Source organism: Tachyglossus aculeatus, chromosome Y4, assembly GCF_015852505.1.
Source record: "Tachyglossus aculeatus isolate mTacAcu1 chromosome Y4, mTacAcu1.pri, whole genome shotgun sequence".
Classification (NCBI taxonomy): domain Eukaryota; kingdom Metazoa; phylum Chordata; class Mammalia; order Monotremata; family Tachyglossidae; genus Tachyglossus; species Tachyglossus aculeatus.
In genome coordinates, this window is record NC_052096.1 from 3,455,384 (window position 1) to 3,471,283 (window position 15,900).

General features: G+C 48.7%; 1 protein-coding gene across 1 annotated transcript in view; it reads left to right on the forward strand.

Annotated features, from left to right (window-relative positions):
- The window catches only part of DNAH2 (dynein axonemal heavy chain 2), a 204,084-nt gene that overhangs the window by 108,089 nt on the left and 80,095 nt on the right, over positions 1–15,900 (forward strand). Inside the window, exons 31-39 of the mRNA XM_038768829.1 lie at positions 424–641; positions 1,837–1,935; positions 3,919–4,044; positions 7,591–7,701; positions 9,076–9,264; positions 12,072–12,175; positions 12,269–12,458; positions 14,856–15,036; positions 15,156–15,283. Of these exons, the coding sequence (XP_038624757.1) occupies positions 424–641; positions 1,837–1,935; positions 3,919–4,044; positions 7,591–7,701; positions 9,076–9,264; positions 12,072–12,175; positions 12,269–12,458; positions 14,856–15,036; positions 15,156–15,283 (1,346 nt within the window). The remainder of the gene's footprint in view (positions 1–423; positions 642–1,836; positions 1,936–3,918; positions 4,045–7,590; positions 7,702–9,075; positions 9,265–12,071; positions 12,176–12,268; positions 12,459–14,855; positions 15,037–15,155; positions 15,284–15,900) is intronic.

Sequence of the window (15,900 nt, forward strand, 5' to 3'; positions counted from 1 at the left end):
TCTCCCCCTTCTAGACTGTCAGCCACTGTTGGGTAGGGACCATCTCTCTATGTTGCCAACTTGGGCTTCCCAAGCGCTTAGTCCAGTGCTCTGCACGCAGTAAGCGCTCAATAAATACGACTCATTCAGTCGGCAAAGTTAATCAGGTTGGACACAGTCCCCGTCCCACACGGGGTTTACAGGCTTAATCCCCGTTTTACAGATGAGGGGAACTGACGCCCGGAGGGATGGAGTGGCTTGCCCAGGGTCACACAACAGGCTAGTTGCAGAGCTGGAATTTGAAGCCAATATATATAATATATTATATATACACACACACACACACAAACATCTGTACAGAAGAAGCGGCCAGGCCGAGTGAGCGCGTCCCCCCTCCTCAGTCCCGCTCCTCACTCCTTCCTCCCGCCCGCCCCGGCCTCGCAGGACTCTTGGAGAAGCTGGTGGAGATGAACCGAATCCTGGAGGAGATCCAGAAGTCCCTGGACATGTACCTGGAGACCAAGCGCCACATCTTCCCCCGCTTCTACTTCCTGTCCAATGACGACCTGCTGGAGATCCTGGCCCAGTCCCGCAACCCCGAGGCCATTCAGCCCCACCTCAAGAAGTGCTTCGACAACATCAAGTCGCTGCGCATTCAGAAGGTGCGGGCCGGGGAAGGGAAGGTCGGATCGCTTGGGGTCCCTTGGGGTACCCTTGGACTCTATCATCATCATCAGTCGTATTTATTGAGCGCTTACTATGTGCAGAGCACTGTCCTAAGCGCTTGGGAAGTACAAATTGGCAACATATAGAGACAGTCCCTACCCAACATTGGGCTCACAGTCTAAAACCACTAGGCTATGCCACTTCTGTCTTCTCTGAGCCTCAGTACATATCTATTCTATTTATTTTATTTTGTTAGTATGTTTGGTTTTGGTCTCTCTCCATCCCCCCCATCTTACCTCCTTCCCTTCCCCACAGCACCTATATATATGTATATATGTTTGTACGTATTTATTACTCTATTTATTTATTTATTTTACTTGTACATATCTATTCTATTTATTTCATTTTGTTAGTATGTTTGGTTTTGGTCTCTCTCCATCCCCCCCATCTTACCTCCTTCCCTTCCCCACAGCACCTATATATATGTATATATGTTTGTACGTATTTATTACTCTATTTATTTATTTATTTTACTTGTACATATCTATTCTATTTATTTTATTTTGTTAGTATGTTTGGTTTTGTTCTCTCTCCATCCCCCTCATCTTACCTCCTTCCCTTCCCCACAGCACCTGTATATATGTATATATGTTTATACATATTTATTACTCTATTTATTTATTTATTTATTTATTTTACTCGTACATATCTATTCTATTTATTTTATTTTGTTAGTATGTTTGGTTTTGTTCTCTCTCCATCCCCCCCATCTTACCTCCTTCCCTTCCCCACAGCACCTGTATATATGTTTGTACATATTTATTACTCTATTTATTTAGTTATTTTACTCGTACATATCTATTCTATTTATTTTATTTTGTTAGTATGTTTGGTTTTGTTCTCGGTCTCCCCCTTCTAGACTGTGAGCCCACTGTTGGGTAGGGACCGTGTCTATATGTTGCCAACTTGGACTTCCCAAGCGCTTAGTACAGTGCTTTGCACACAGTAAGCGCTCAATAAATACGATTGATTAATTGATTGACTCGTCTATCTTCCACAGCGCTGGGCCCATAGTGAGTGTCGAACAAATATAAAAATTATGGTAACAGCAATGAGCATGTTAACAGTAGTAATAACAATAATAGCAATAACGCTACTAATCCTAGTTATTGTCATTTCTGTCCACTGCAGCTGGGGGTGAGCAACAGGTCTGAAGCCGTGGGCATGTTCTCCGGGGACGGCGAATTTATCGACTACCCCCATCCCGTGATGCTGGAGGGCCCCGTGGAGGTAACGGGGAAGGGTGGGAGGCATGTACATATCTATACTATTTCTTTTATATTGTTAGTATGTTCGGTTTTGTTCTCGGTCTCCCCCTTTTAGACTGTGAGCCCACTGTTGGGTAGGGACTGTCTCTATATGTTGCCAATTTGTACTTCCCAAGCGCTTAGTACAGTGCTCTGCACATAGTAAGCGCTCAATAAATACGATTGATGATGATGATGATGATGATGGGGAGGCCTAGCTCACTCCTCACACCTTCTCCTCCTGCCCCTCCCCATTCTCCTCCTCCCTGTCCTCTTCCTCCTCCCTGTCCTCCTTCCCCTCCTCCTCCTCCTCTTCCCCTCCTTCCTCTTCTCCTCCTCCTCTTCCCCTCCTTCTCCGCCTCCTCCTTCTCTCTTCCCCTCCTTCTCCTGCCTCTGAGCAGCCCCTGGATACAGAGCCCCGGAGGAATAAACATCCAGACTTGACCCATTTTACAGGCTGAGCCCATCTGCGGTCTAAAAGTCCCTTTTAGACTGTGAGCCCACTGCTGGGTAGGGACTGTCTCTATATGTTGCCAACTTGTACTTCCCAAGCGCTTAGTACAGTGCTCTGCACACAGTAAGCGCTCAATAAATACGATTGATGATGATGATGATGATGATGATCTGCAACTTTCCCCTCTCTCCCCTCCAAACCAGGCCCTAGAATCGATCGATACCCTCTGCCCAAACCCCCAGCCCCTTCACAGACCCCCCAGCACCTCCCAACCCCTGCTCCTCCTCTGGACTTTTAGACTGTGAGCCCACTGTTGGGTAGGGACTGTCTCTCTATGTTGCCAACTTGTACTTCCCAAGCGCTTAGTACAGTGCTCTGCACACAGTAAGCGCTCAATAAATACGATTGATTGATTGATTGATTGATTGGACTGGAAGCTCACTGTAGGCCGAGAACGGTCCTACCAACGCTGAGGCACCGGCCTCTCCCGAGTGCTCGGTTCAGGGCTCTGCACATGGCAAGCGCTCAGTAAATACCCCTCATCATTTGATTATCCATAATTTCTATTAATGTCTCTCCATCTAGACGGTAAACTCGCTGTGGGCAGGGAACGTGCCCACCGAGCATTCAGTACAGTTCTCTGGACACAAGAAGTGCTCAATAAATGCCAGTGATTGATTAACCTTATTTTATTTTAATGTCCGTCTCCCCCTCTAGACTGTCAGCTCCTTAATCAATCAATCAATCAGTCGTATTTATTGAGCGCTTACTGTGTGCAGAGCACTGGACTAAGCGCTTGGGAAGTACAAGTTGGCAACATATAGAGACGGTCCCTACCCAACATCATCATCATCATCAGTCGTATTTATTGAGCGATTACTGTGTGCAGAGCACTGTACTAAGCGCTTGGGAAGTCCAAGTTGGCAACATACAGAGACGGTCCTTACCCAACATCATCATCATCATCAATCGTATTTATTGAGCGCTTACTGTGTGCAGAGCACTGTACTAAGCGCTTGGGAAGTACAAGTTGGCAACATACAGAGACGGTCCCTACCCAACAGTGGGCTCGCAGTCTAAAAGGGGGAGACAGAGAACAAAACCAAACATACTAACAAAATAAAATAAACAGATTTATTTATTTATTAAGGGCAGGGAATTTATCTGCCCACTCTGTTGAGTTGGCCTCTCCCAAGCACTTAATACGGTGCTCTGCACTCAGTAAGCTCCCCCAGCAGCATGGCGTGGTGGATGGAGTCCGGGCCTGGGAATCAGACGGTCGTGGGTTCTAATCCCGGCCCCGCCACTTGTCTGTTGTGTGACCTTGGGCAAGTCACTTCCCTTCTCTGTGCCTCAGTTTCCTCATCTGCAAAATTGGGATTGAGACTGGGAGCCCCACGTGGGACAGGGACTGGGCCCATCCCGATTTGCTTGTATCCACCCCAGGGCTTAGTGCGGCGCTTAACAAATATCCCAACTCTTATTATTATTACCGTGGCTGGATCCCCCCAGGCCTGGCTGAACGACGTGGAAAGAAGCATGCGGTGGTCGTTACGGGACCTTCTGAGGAACTGCCGGGTGGCGCTCAAAAAGTTCCTCAACAAGAGAGACAAATGGGTCAAGGAGTGGGCCGGACAGGTGAGGGGGTGTTTCCGGGGGGAGCGGGGGGACTCAGAGCTGGGGGCAGGAGGGAGGGAATCAATAAATACGATTGATTGATTGATTGATTGATGGGGGGATCACCACCAGCTGAGGAAGCGCCCAGGTGAGGGGCTGTTTGCGGCTCAGAGTTGGGGAGGGACAGAGGGTCAGTAGCTGCGAGGAAGCCCTGGTCATCCCATCGCCCCAGAACCTGGCTCTTCTAATCCCGCTCCTCCTCCCCTCCCAAATCCCAGGCTTTCTCCTCTCTGGACATTGGGGAGGTCAATCAATCAATCAATCAATCAATCGTATTTATTGAACATGGTGGCGGCTGAGGGGACTCCAGCGGAGCGCCTCCTCCGTCACCTCCCCACACCGCCGTTGAGGCATCTTACCTCCTTCCCTTCCCCATTCATTCATTCATTCGTATTTATTGAGCGCTTACTGTGTGCACAGCACTGTACTAGGCGCTGGGGAAGTACAAATCGGCAACAGCACATCCCCACAGCACCTGTATATATGTATATATATGTTTGTACATGTTTATTACTCTATTTATTTTACTTGTACATATCCTATTTATTTTATTTTGTTAGTATGTTTGGTTTTGTTCTCTGTCTCCCCCTTTTAGACTGTGAGCCCACTGTTGGGTAGGGACTGTCTCTATATGTTGCCAACTTGGACTTCCCAAGAGCTTAGTACAGTGCTCTGCACACAGTAAGTGCTCAATAAATAAGATTGATTGATTTACTCTATATATGTATATATGTTTGTACGTATTTATTACTCTATTTATTTATTTATTTTACTTGTACATATCTATTCTATTTATTTTATTTTGTTAGTATTTTTGGTTTTGTTGTCTGTCTCCCCCTTTTAAACTGTGAGCCCACTGTTGGGTAGGGACTGTCTCTATATGTTTCCGACTTGTACTTCCCAAGCGCTTAGTACAGTGCGCTGCACACAGTAAGCGCTCAATAAATACGATTGATTGATTGATTTACTCTCTATATATATGTTTGTATGTATTTATTACTCTATTCATTTTACTTGTGCATATCTTCTATTTATTTTATTTTGTTAGTATGTTTGGTTTTGTTCTGTCTCCCCCTTTTAGACTGTGAGCCCACTGTTGGGTAGGGACTGTCTCTCTGTGTTGCCAACTTGTACTTCCCAAGCGCTTAGTCCAGTGCTCTGCACACAGTAAGCGCTCAATAAATACGATTGATTGATTGATTGATTGATTGAGCGCTTACTGTGTGCAGAGCAGGGAAGTACAAGTTGGCAACAAATAGAGACAGTCCCTACCCAACAGTGGGCTCACAGTCGAAAAGGGGGAGACAGGGAACAAAACCAAACATACTAACAAAATAAAATAAATAGAATAGATATGTACAGGTAAAATACATAAATAAATAAATAGAGTAATAAATCTGTACAAACATATATCCATATATACAGGTGCTGTGGGGAAGGGAAGGAGGTAAGGCGGGGGGGGATGGAGAGGGGGACGAGGGGAGAGGAAGGAAGGGGCTCAGTCTGGGAAGGCCTCCTGGAGGAGGTGAGCTCTCAGCAGGGCCTTGAAGGGAGGAAGAGAGCTAGCTAAAGGTCGACCTTTAGCGCGGCCTAGCAGTAAGAGCCTGGGCCTGGGAGCCTTAATCCCAGATCCGCCACTTATCTGCTGGGCGACCTTGGGCTGGTCACTTCACTTTACTTAGTACAGCGCTTAGTACAGTGCTCTGCACATAGTAAGCGCTCAATAAATACGATTGATTGATTGATTGATTGATTGATTTACTGTGCCTCAGTTCCCTCAGCTGTAAAATCGGGATCCAAAACCCGTTCTCCCGACTACTTAGACTGTGATCCCCATGTTGGGCCCCAGCACTCGGTGCTTGACTCATAGTAAGCACTTAACAATTATTATTGTTATTATTACTGTTACATCACTTCACTTCTCTATGTCTCAGTTCCCTCCACTGTAAAATGGAGATTCAATACCTCTTGTCCCTACTACTTCCGTGTGGGACACTCATTCATTCAATTGTATTTATTGAGCGCTTACTGTGTGCAGAGCGCCTGGGAAGTACAAAGCGTAGCTCAGTGGAAAGAGCATGGGCTTTGGAGTCAGAGGTCATGGGTTCAAATCCCGGCTCTGCCAATTGTCAGCTGTGTGACTTTGGGTAAGTCACTTCACTTCTCTGTGCCTCAGTTACCACATCTGTAAAATGGGGATTAAGACTGTGAGTCCCCGGTGGGACAACGTGAACACCTTGTAATGTCCCCAGCGCTTAGAACAGTGCTTTGCACATAGTAAGCACTTAATAAATTCCATTATTATTATTATTATTATTATTACAAATCGGCAACATTCATTCATTCATTCAGTCGTATTTATTGAGCGCTTACTGTATGCAGAGCACTGTACTAAGCGCTTGGGAAGTACAATTTGGCAACATATAGAGATGGTCCCTACCCGGTCCCTACGCAGTAACGGGCTCACAGACATGATCAATCAGTCAATCAATCAATCGTATTTATTGAGCACTTACTGTGTGCAGAGCACTGTACTAAGCGCTTGGGAAGTCCAAGTTGGCAACATATAGAGGCGGTCCCTACCCAACAGCAGGCTCACAGTCTAGAAGGGGGAGACAGAGAACAAAACCAAACATATTAACCAAATAAAATAAATAGAATAGATGTGATGATCTTGTATCTATCCTAGCACTTGGGACGGTGCTTGACACATAGTAAGCGCCTGACGAATCCCACTATTATCGGGGAGGGCGGAGAGGCAGGGAAGACGGCCGCGGGGAGAGTAGGGAGGTGAGGGTGGGTCAGATGATGGGGGGCAGTGAGAAAGACAGGCCTGACCTCCCCGCCCCGTGACGAACTTGATGATGATTCATTCATTCATTCTATCGCATTTATTGAGCGCTTACTGTGTGCAGAGCACTGTACTAAGCGCTTGGGAAGGACAATTCAGCAACTAAGAGAGACCATCCCTGCCCACAGCAGGCTCACAGGCTAGAAGGTGGGAGACAGACAGCAAAACATGGAACAGGATCGACCCCCGGCCCACGTCATCCCCTGGGCCTGGAATGCCCCCAATCCCTCTGCCCCTCCGCCAAGCTAGCTCTCTTCCTCCCTTCAAGGCCCTGCTGAGAGCTCACCTCCTCCAGGAGGCCTTCCCAGACTGAGCCCCTTCCTTCCTCTCCTCCTCGTCCCCCTCTCCATCCCCCCCATCTTACCTCCTTCCCTTCCCCACAGCACCTGTATATATGTATATACGTTTGTACATATTTATTACTCTATTTATTTATTTATTTTACTTGTACATATCTATCCTATTTATTTTATTTTGTTAGTATGTTGGGTTTTGTTCTCTGTCTCCCCCTTTTAGACTGTGAGCCCACTGTTGGGTAGGGACTGTCTCTATATGTTGCCAATTTGTACTTCCCAAGCGCTTAGTACAGTGCCCTGCACATAGTAAGCGCTCAAGAAATACGATTGATGATGATTTATCTTGAACTTGAACTGCAGGTGGTGATTACCGCCAGTCAGATCCAGTGGACGGCCGACGTGACCAAATGTCTGCAGATGTCCAAGGAGCGAGGGGATAAGAAGATTCTCAGAGTCATGAAGAAGAAGCAGGTGAGAGCCGGGCCAGTTGGGTTGCGGGGAGGATTGGGTTAAAGCAGAAGTCATTCAATCAGTCAGCTGTAATTTATTGAGTGCTCACTGTGTGCAGAGCACTGGGCTAAATGCTTGGGAGAGTCCAATAAAACTGATTTGGTAGATATGCTCCCTGCCGCCGCCGAATTTACGGTCCCGGGGGGAGACGGAGACTAGTAAACGATGGATCTGGACACAACGTGGTTCAACAGAAATAGCCCGGGCTTTGGAGCCAGAGGGTACGTGCCTCCTTAGCGCAGTAGGCAGCGCGTCAGTCTCATCATCATCATCATCATCATCAATCGTATTTATTGAGCGCTTACTGTGTGCAGAGCACTGGACTCAGCGCTTGGGAAGCACAAATTGGCAACATATAGAGACAGTCCCTAATCTGAAGGTCCTGAGTTTGATCCTCAGAGGGGGGCAAAGTATTTTGAGAAGCGGCGTGGCTCAATGGAAAAGAGCCCGGGCTTTGGAGTCGGAGGTCATGGGTTCAAATCCCGGCTCCGCCAATTGTCAGCTGGGTGGCTTTGGGCAAGTCACTTCACTTCTCTGGGCCTCAGGTACCTCATCTGTAAAATGGGGATTAAGACTGTGAGCCCCCCGTGGGACAACCTGATCACCTTGTAACCTCCCCAGCGCTTAAAGCAGTGCTGTGCACATAGTAAAATAGAATAGATATGTACAAGTAAAATAAATAAATAGAGTAATAAATATGTACAAACATATAGACATATATACAGGTGCTGTGGGGAAGGGAAGGAGGTAAGACGGGGGGATGGAGAGGGGGACAAGGGGGAGAGGAAGGAAGGGGCTCAGTGTGGGAAGGCCTCCTGGAGGAGGTGAGCTCTCAGTAGGGCCTTGAAGGGAGGAAGAGAGCTAGCTTGGCGGGTGGGCAGAGGGAGAGCATTCCAGGCCTGGGGGAGGACGTGGGCCGGGGGTCGATGGCAGGACGGGCAAGAGCGAGGTACGGTGAGGAGATCAGCGGTGGAGGAGCGGAAGGTGCGGACTGGGCTGGAGAAGGAGAGAAGGGAGGTGAGGTAGGAGGGGGCCAGGGGATGGACAGCCTGGAAGCCCAGGGTGAGGAGTTTCTGCCTGATGCGCAGATTGATTGGTAGCCACCGGAGATTTTTGAGGTGAGATCTGTGAGATGAGAGGTGGGGCTGAGGTTGGGGTCAGAAGTTAGCCGGGAACCATTTTTAGTAGAGGTGATGTGGCGGCTGGAATTAGAGTTGCATTAGAACTGGAAAGTTGTGGGGGCCGGAAGTGGGGTCGGGGAGGGCCGGGCCGCCTCGAATCCGCCCCCTCACCCCCAGGTCACAAGCTCTGTCCCCTTCCCTGTTTTGCGCTCAGGTGTCAATGCTAAACAAGTACTCGGAAGCGATCCGCGGTAACCTGACCACGATACTGCGGCTCAAGATGGTGGCCCTGGTGACCGTGGAAGTCCACGCCCGGGACGTGCTCGACAAACTCTACAAGAGCGGGCTCATGGACGTCAACTCCTTCGAGTGGCTCAGCCAGCTCCGCCTTTACTGGGAGAAGGTACCGCCCACTGCTCTATTCTATTTATTTTATTTTGTTAGTATGTTTGGTTTTGTTCTCTGTCTCCCCCTTCTAGACTGTGACCCCACTGTTGGGTAGGGACCGTCTCTATATGTTGCCAACTTGGACTTCCCAAGCGCTTAGTACAGTGCTCTGCACACAGTAAGCGCTCAATAAATACGATTGATTGATTGATTGATTGGCCTCCCCTCACCCTGGCCCGGGCGCCGCCTCCCCCAATCCCTCACCCCGTCTCTAAACAATCAATCGATGGCATTTATCGAGCGCTTCCTGGGTGCAGAGCACTGGTCTGAGCACTTGGGAGCGGACAGTGCAACGGAGTTAGTAGACTCGTTCCCTGTCCACAGTGCGCTTCCAGTCTAATCAGTCATTAGATCAGTGGTATGCACTCAATAGATACGATTGAATGAATGAATGAATATCCTGTATATATGTTTGTACGTATTTATTACTGTATTTATTCATTTACTTATTTTACTTGTACATATTTATTCTGTTTATTTTATTTTGTTAAAATGTTTTGTTTTGTTCTCTGTCTCCCCCCTCTAGACTGTGAGCCCACTGTTGGGTAGGGACCGTCTCTCTATGTTGCCAACTTGGACTTCCCAAGCGCTTAGTACAGTGCTCTGCACACAGTAAGCGCTCAATAAATACAATTGAATGAATGAATGGTATTTATTGAGCGCTTGCTGACTGCAAAGAACTGAACTAAGAGCTTGGGAGAGTCCAGTGCAATGGAGCTGGTAGATTATATTCCCTGCCCACAAGGAGCTAACAGTCTAATCAGTCAAGCAACCGATCAGTGGTATTTATTAAGGGCTTACTGTGGGCAGAGCACTGGACTAAGCGCAACAGAATTGGTAGAAATGTTCCTTGCCCACAGCAAGCTTCTGGTCTAGATTGGAGAGTCTAATTCCAACCAACCCTGAACCTCAGCTCTAATTTCTAACCAAATCCACCACCCCTAAACTTCAGTCTGGCCTGTCCCAACCCCTACTTTAATCAATCAGTCCATCAGTGGTATTTACTGAACGTTTTCTGTGTGCAGAGCTGGGCTGAGCGCTAGGGAAAGTACGACATGATAGAGTGGGGAGACGTGGTCCCTGCCCACAAGGAGCGTACAGTCTGATTTAAGTCACTGATCATCATCATCAGTCGTATTTACTGAGCGCTTACTGTGTGCAGAGCACTGTACTAAGCGCTTGGGAAGTCCAAGTTGGCAACACAGAGACAGTCCCTACCCAACAGTGGGCTCACAGTCTAAAAGGGGGAGACAGAGAACAAAACCAAACATGCTAACAAAATAAAATAAATAGAATAGATATGTACAAGTAAAATAAATAAATAAATAAATAGAGTAATAAATATGTACAAATATACATATATATATATATATATATATATATATATATATATACAGCCCACCTGCCCATCATTCATCCTCTCTCAGATCTTCTAACCTCCGTCCCCCAACTCATCACTCCAACCCTGCCGTCTTCCACCAGCCCTCCAACTCTGAAGCCCACCCCTCGCTTCGGTGCTAGTCTGTCCCCGTCCCTTCCCTGAAATCCCCCGATCTCAGGATCCCACTCCCTCTCCTCCCGCTCCAGACGCTAAGCTCGTTGTGGCCAGGGAATTCATTCATTCATTCAATCGTATTTATTGAGCGCTTACTGTGTGCAGAGCACTGGACTAAGCGCTTGGGAAGTACAAGTTGGCAACATATAAATACGGTCCCTACCCAACAGTGGGCTCACATTCTAGAAGGGGGAGACAGAGAACAAAACAAAGCATATTAACAAAATAAAATAGAATAAATATGTACAAGTAAAATAAATAAATGAATAAATGCAGTAATAAATATGTACAAACATATATACATATATACAGGATATTCATTCATTCATTCAATCGTATTTATTGAGCACTTACTGTGTGCAGAGCACTGGACTAAGCGTTTGGGAAGTACAAGTTGGCAACATAGAGAGACGGTCCCTACCCAACAGTGGGGTCACAGTCTAGAAGAGGGAGACAGAGAACAAAACCAAACATATTAACAAAATAATATAAATAGAATAAATATGTACAAGTAAAATTAATAAATGAATAAATACAGTAATAAATATGTACAAACATATAAACATATATACATTTATACAGGATATTCATTCATTCATTCAATCGTACTTATTGAGTGCTTACTGTGTGCAGAGCACTGTACTAAGCATTTGGGAAGTACAAGTTGGCAACATAGAGAGACAGTCCCTACCCAACAGTGGGCTCACAGTCTAGAAGAGGGAGACAGAGAACAAAACAAAACATATTAACAAAACAAAATAAATAGACTAAATATGTACAAGTAAAATAAATAAATAGAGTAATAAATACGTACAAACATATATACATATATATATAGGATATTCATTCTGTTGGGTAGGGGCTGTCTCTATATGTTGCCAACTTGGACTTCCCAAGCGCTTAGTACAGTGCTCTGCACATAGTAAGTGCTCAATAAATACGATTGATGATGATGATGATGATTCAGTCGTATTTATTGAGCACTTACTGTGTGCACAGCACTGTACTAAGCGCTCTGCACGCAGTAAGCGCTTGGTAAATACCATCGATCGATGGCTTGATTCTCCCCACCTCCTGCCCCTAATTCGGGAACTTCCCCCACCCTCGGCCCCTAAATCGATGGTCCCCCCCCGCCATCTCTCGCCCTATCACGGTCACCCCCCAATGCCCGGCCAGCCGGTGACCTTGCCTGTCTTGGACCCCTCTAGGACATGGACGATTGCGTGATCCGTCAGACCAACACGCAGTTCCAGTACGGTTACGAGTACCTGGGCAACTCCGGCCGGCTGGTCATCACTCCCCTGACGGACAGGTGTGCCCGGCGACGGGGCGGGCAGCGAGGGCGGGACCCCGGCCCGGCTTTCGGGAGCCTGACGCCCCTCTTCCCCCCTGCGCCGCCCCCAAGATGCTTCATGACCCTGACCACGGCCCTCCACCTGCACCGCGGCGGGTCACCCAAAGGCCCGGCGGGCACGGGCAAGACGGAGACGGTGAAAGACCTGGGCAAGGCGATGGGCACGTACGTCATCGTGGTCAACTGCTCCGAAGGCCTCGACTACAAGTCCATGGGGCGCATGTATGCCGGCCTGGCCCAGGTAAGAAGAGCCCCCACCCCAGTCTGCCCCTGCCACCGGGAAACTGCCCTTGATTTCTTAATCTGTTGAGTTTTTTATGCTATCTGTTAACAGCATAAAAGCACTTCATCATCATCATCATCATCAATCGTATTTATTGAGCGCTTACTATGTGCAGAGCACTGTACTAAGCGCTTGGGAAGTACAAATTGGCAACATATAGAGACAGTCCCTACCCAACAGTGGGCTCACAGTCTAGAAGGGGGAGACAAAATGAGGATTTAAGCTGAGAGCACTCTGTAGCACATGGACTGTTTCCAACCTGATTAACTTGTTTAGCACTTAGCACAATCCTTGGCACACAGTTAGTGCTGAACAGACACCACTTTAAAAAATCCATAAACACACACAAACAGGGACAGAAGTTCCTGCAGGAGCCCCACTGTCACCCATCACCCATGCTTTGACCAGTCACCCCCACTGCCATTAGACCCATTAGGTGTAGATTAGTGGTCCAACCTTTGAAGTAGTGTGGCCGAAGCACTTGTATATATTTGTACGTATTTATTACTCTATTTTACTTGTACATGTTTACTACTCTTTTTATTAATGATGTGCCTATACCTATAATTCTATTTATTCTGACGGTTTTGACACCTGTCTACATGTTTTGTTCTGTTGCCTGCCTCCCCCTTCTAGGCTGTGAGCCCGTTATTGGGTAGGGACCATCTCTATATGTTGCCAACTTGTACTCCCAAGTGCTTAGTACAGTGCTCTGCACATAGTCAGCGCTCAATAAATACGATTGAATGAATGAATGAATGTTAAGTGCTTCTTATGTGTGCTGGGGTAGAGACAAGCTAATTTGTTGCTTTATTAAGTGCTTACTATGAACCAGGCACTGTACTAATCACTGGGGTTACTCAGTGATTACTATGTTACTATGGGGTTACTATGTGCTCTGCACGTAGTAAGCGCTCAATAAATACGATTGATTGATTAAATATGATTGATTGATTGGGGTTGATACAAATGAGCTCCTTGTCTTCCCTCCCAAACCTTGTCCTCTCCCTGACTTTCCCATCTCTGTTGACGGCACTACCATCCTTCCCGTCTCACAAGCCCGCAACCTTGGTGTCATCCTCGACTCTGCTCTCTCATTCACCCCTCACATCCAAGCCGTCACCAAAACCTGCCGGTCTCAGCTCCGCAACATTGCCAAGATCCGCCCTTTCCTCTCCATCCAAACCGCTACCCTGCTCATTCAAGCTCTCATCCTATCCCGTCTGGACTACTGCACTAGCCTTCTCTCTGATCTCCCATCCTCGTGTCTCTCTCCACTTCAATCCATACTTCATGCTGCTGCCCGGATTATCTTTGTCCAGAAACGCTCTGGACATATTACTCCCCTCCTCAAAAACCTCCAATGGCTACCGATCAATCTGCGCATCAGGCAGAAACTCCTCACCCGGGGCTTCAAGGCTGTCCATCACCTCGCCCCCTCCTACCTCACCTCCCTTCTCTCCTTCTACTGCCCAGCCCGCACCCTCCGCTCCTCCACCACTAATCTCCTCACTGTACCTCGCTCTCGCCTGTCCCGCCATCGACCCCCGGCCCACGTCATCCCCCGGGCCTGGAATGCCCTCCCTCTGCCCATCCGCCAAGCTAGCTCTCTTCCTCCCTTCAAGGCCCTGCTGAGAGCTCACCTCCTCCAGGAGGCCTTCCCAGACTGAGCCCCTTCTTTCCTCTCCCCCTCGTCCCCCTCTCCATCCCCCCGTCTTACCTCCTTCCCTTCGCCACAGCACCTGTATATATGTATATATGGTTGTACATATTTATAACTCTGTTTATTTATTTATTTATTTATTTTACTTGTACATTTCTATCCTACTTATTTTATTTTGTTGGTATGTTTGGTTCTGTTCTCCGTCTCCCCCTTTTAGACTGTGAGCCCACTGTTGGGTAGGGACTGTCTCTATGTGATGCCAATTTGTACTTCCCAAGCGCTTAGTACAGTGCTCTGCACATAGTAAGCGCTCAATAAATACGATTGATTGATTGATTGATTTTTCTATGGTATCTGTTAAGTGCATACTATGTGCCAGGCACTGTACTGAATTGTGGGAAGATAATCACTTTGAATCCAGTCCCTGTCCCACAAGGGGCTCACAGTCTTAATCCTCCATTTTACAGATGAGGGAACTGAGGCCCAGAGAAGTGACTTGCCCAAGGTCACTCAGCGGACAAGTGGCAGAGCCGGGATTAGAGTCCAGGCCCTCTGTCTCCCAAGCCCGGGCTCTATCCGCTGGGCCATGCTACTTTTCAGCTCCTGTCCCTGTCTTAGGCTCCTCCTCTGTCCACCCCCTGAGGGTGGGGAGGTGTCTTCCCCATCCCCTCACCCCTGCCTCCCTCCTGCAGACGGGGGCCTGGGGCTGCTTCGACGAATTCAACCGCATCAACATCGAGGTCCTGTCGGTGGTGGCCCAGCAGATCCTGTCCATCCTGTCCGCCCTGGCCTCCAGCGTCACCCGCTTCTTCTTCGAGGGCTTCGAGATCAACCTGGTCTGGTCCTGTGGGATCTTCATCACCATGAACCCTGGCGAGTTTGGGGGCCGGGGGGAGGGGGACGGAAGGGGGCCCACGCGCGGAGAAGGGGCCGGGGCAGAGGGGGAGGAAGGGGGCCGGGGGGCCGGGCCTGAGGGCGGGACTCCATTGCAGGCTACGCGGGCCGGACCGAACTGCCCGACAACCTCAAATCCATGTTCCGCCCCATTTCCATGGTGGTGCCCGACTCCACCCTCATCGCTGAAATCATCCTCTTCGGGGAGGGTTTCAGCAACTGCAAGGTAACACCGCCTTCTCCCCACCCCTCACACCGGACCCCAGCCTCCCCATCTTCCTGCCCCTTCTCGTAGCTCCGCTGACCCCTGCCCTCCCACCCCAGCCAGAAGAAGCATCGATAACCAGGGTCTAAGCCCTGGGCCGAGCGCTGGGCCGGACCCAAACCATCAGGCTGGACCCAGGCCCCGTCCCACCCGGGGCTTCCAGTCTAAGCGGGAGGAAGGATGGCTATTTCACCCCCATTCAACAGGCCCCAATCTGGGGCTCAGAGCCGGGTGGCAAATCAAAACCCGTCCGCCACCGCCGATCTCCCCGCCCCACCTTGGTATCATCACGGCCTCCCACCCCTCCACCATCCTTCACGGTCTCCCCTCCGTTCTGTCCCCCACTCCCGCCCTCCACAGCTTCCCACTCCGACAGCCGATGAATCGAGGGTATGGATTGAGCACTTACAGGGCGCAAAGCGCCGGATTGAGCACTTGGGAGAGTCCAGTCCGATCGAGTTGGGGGGGATGGAGAGAAGGGGCACAATCCCTACCTTCAAGGAAGCAGCGGGGCCCAGCGGAAAGAGCCCGGGCCTTGGAGTCGGAGGACCTGGGCTCTAACCCCGACTCGGCCGTGT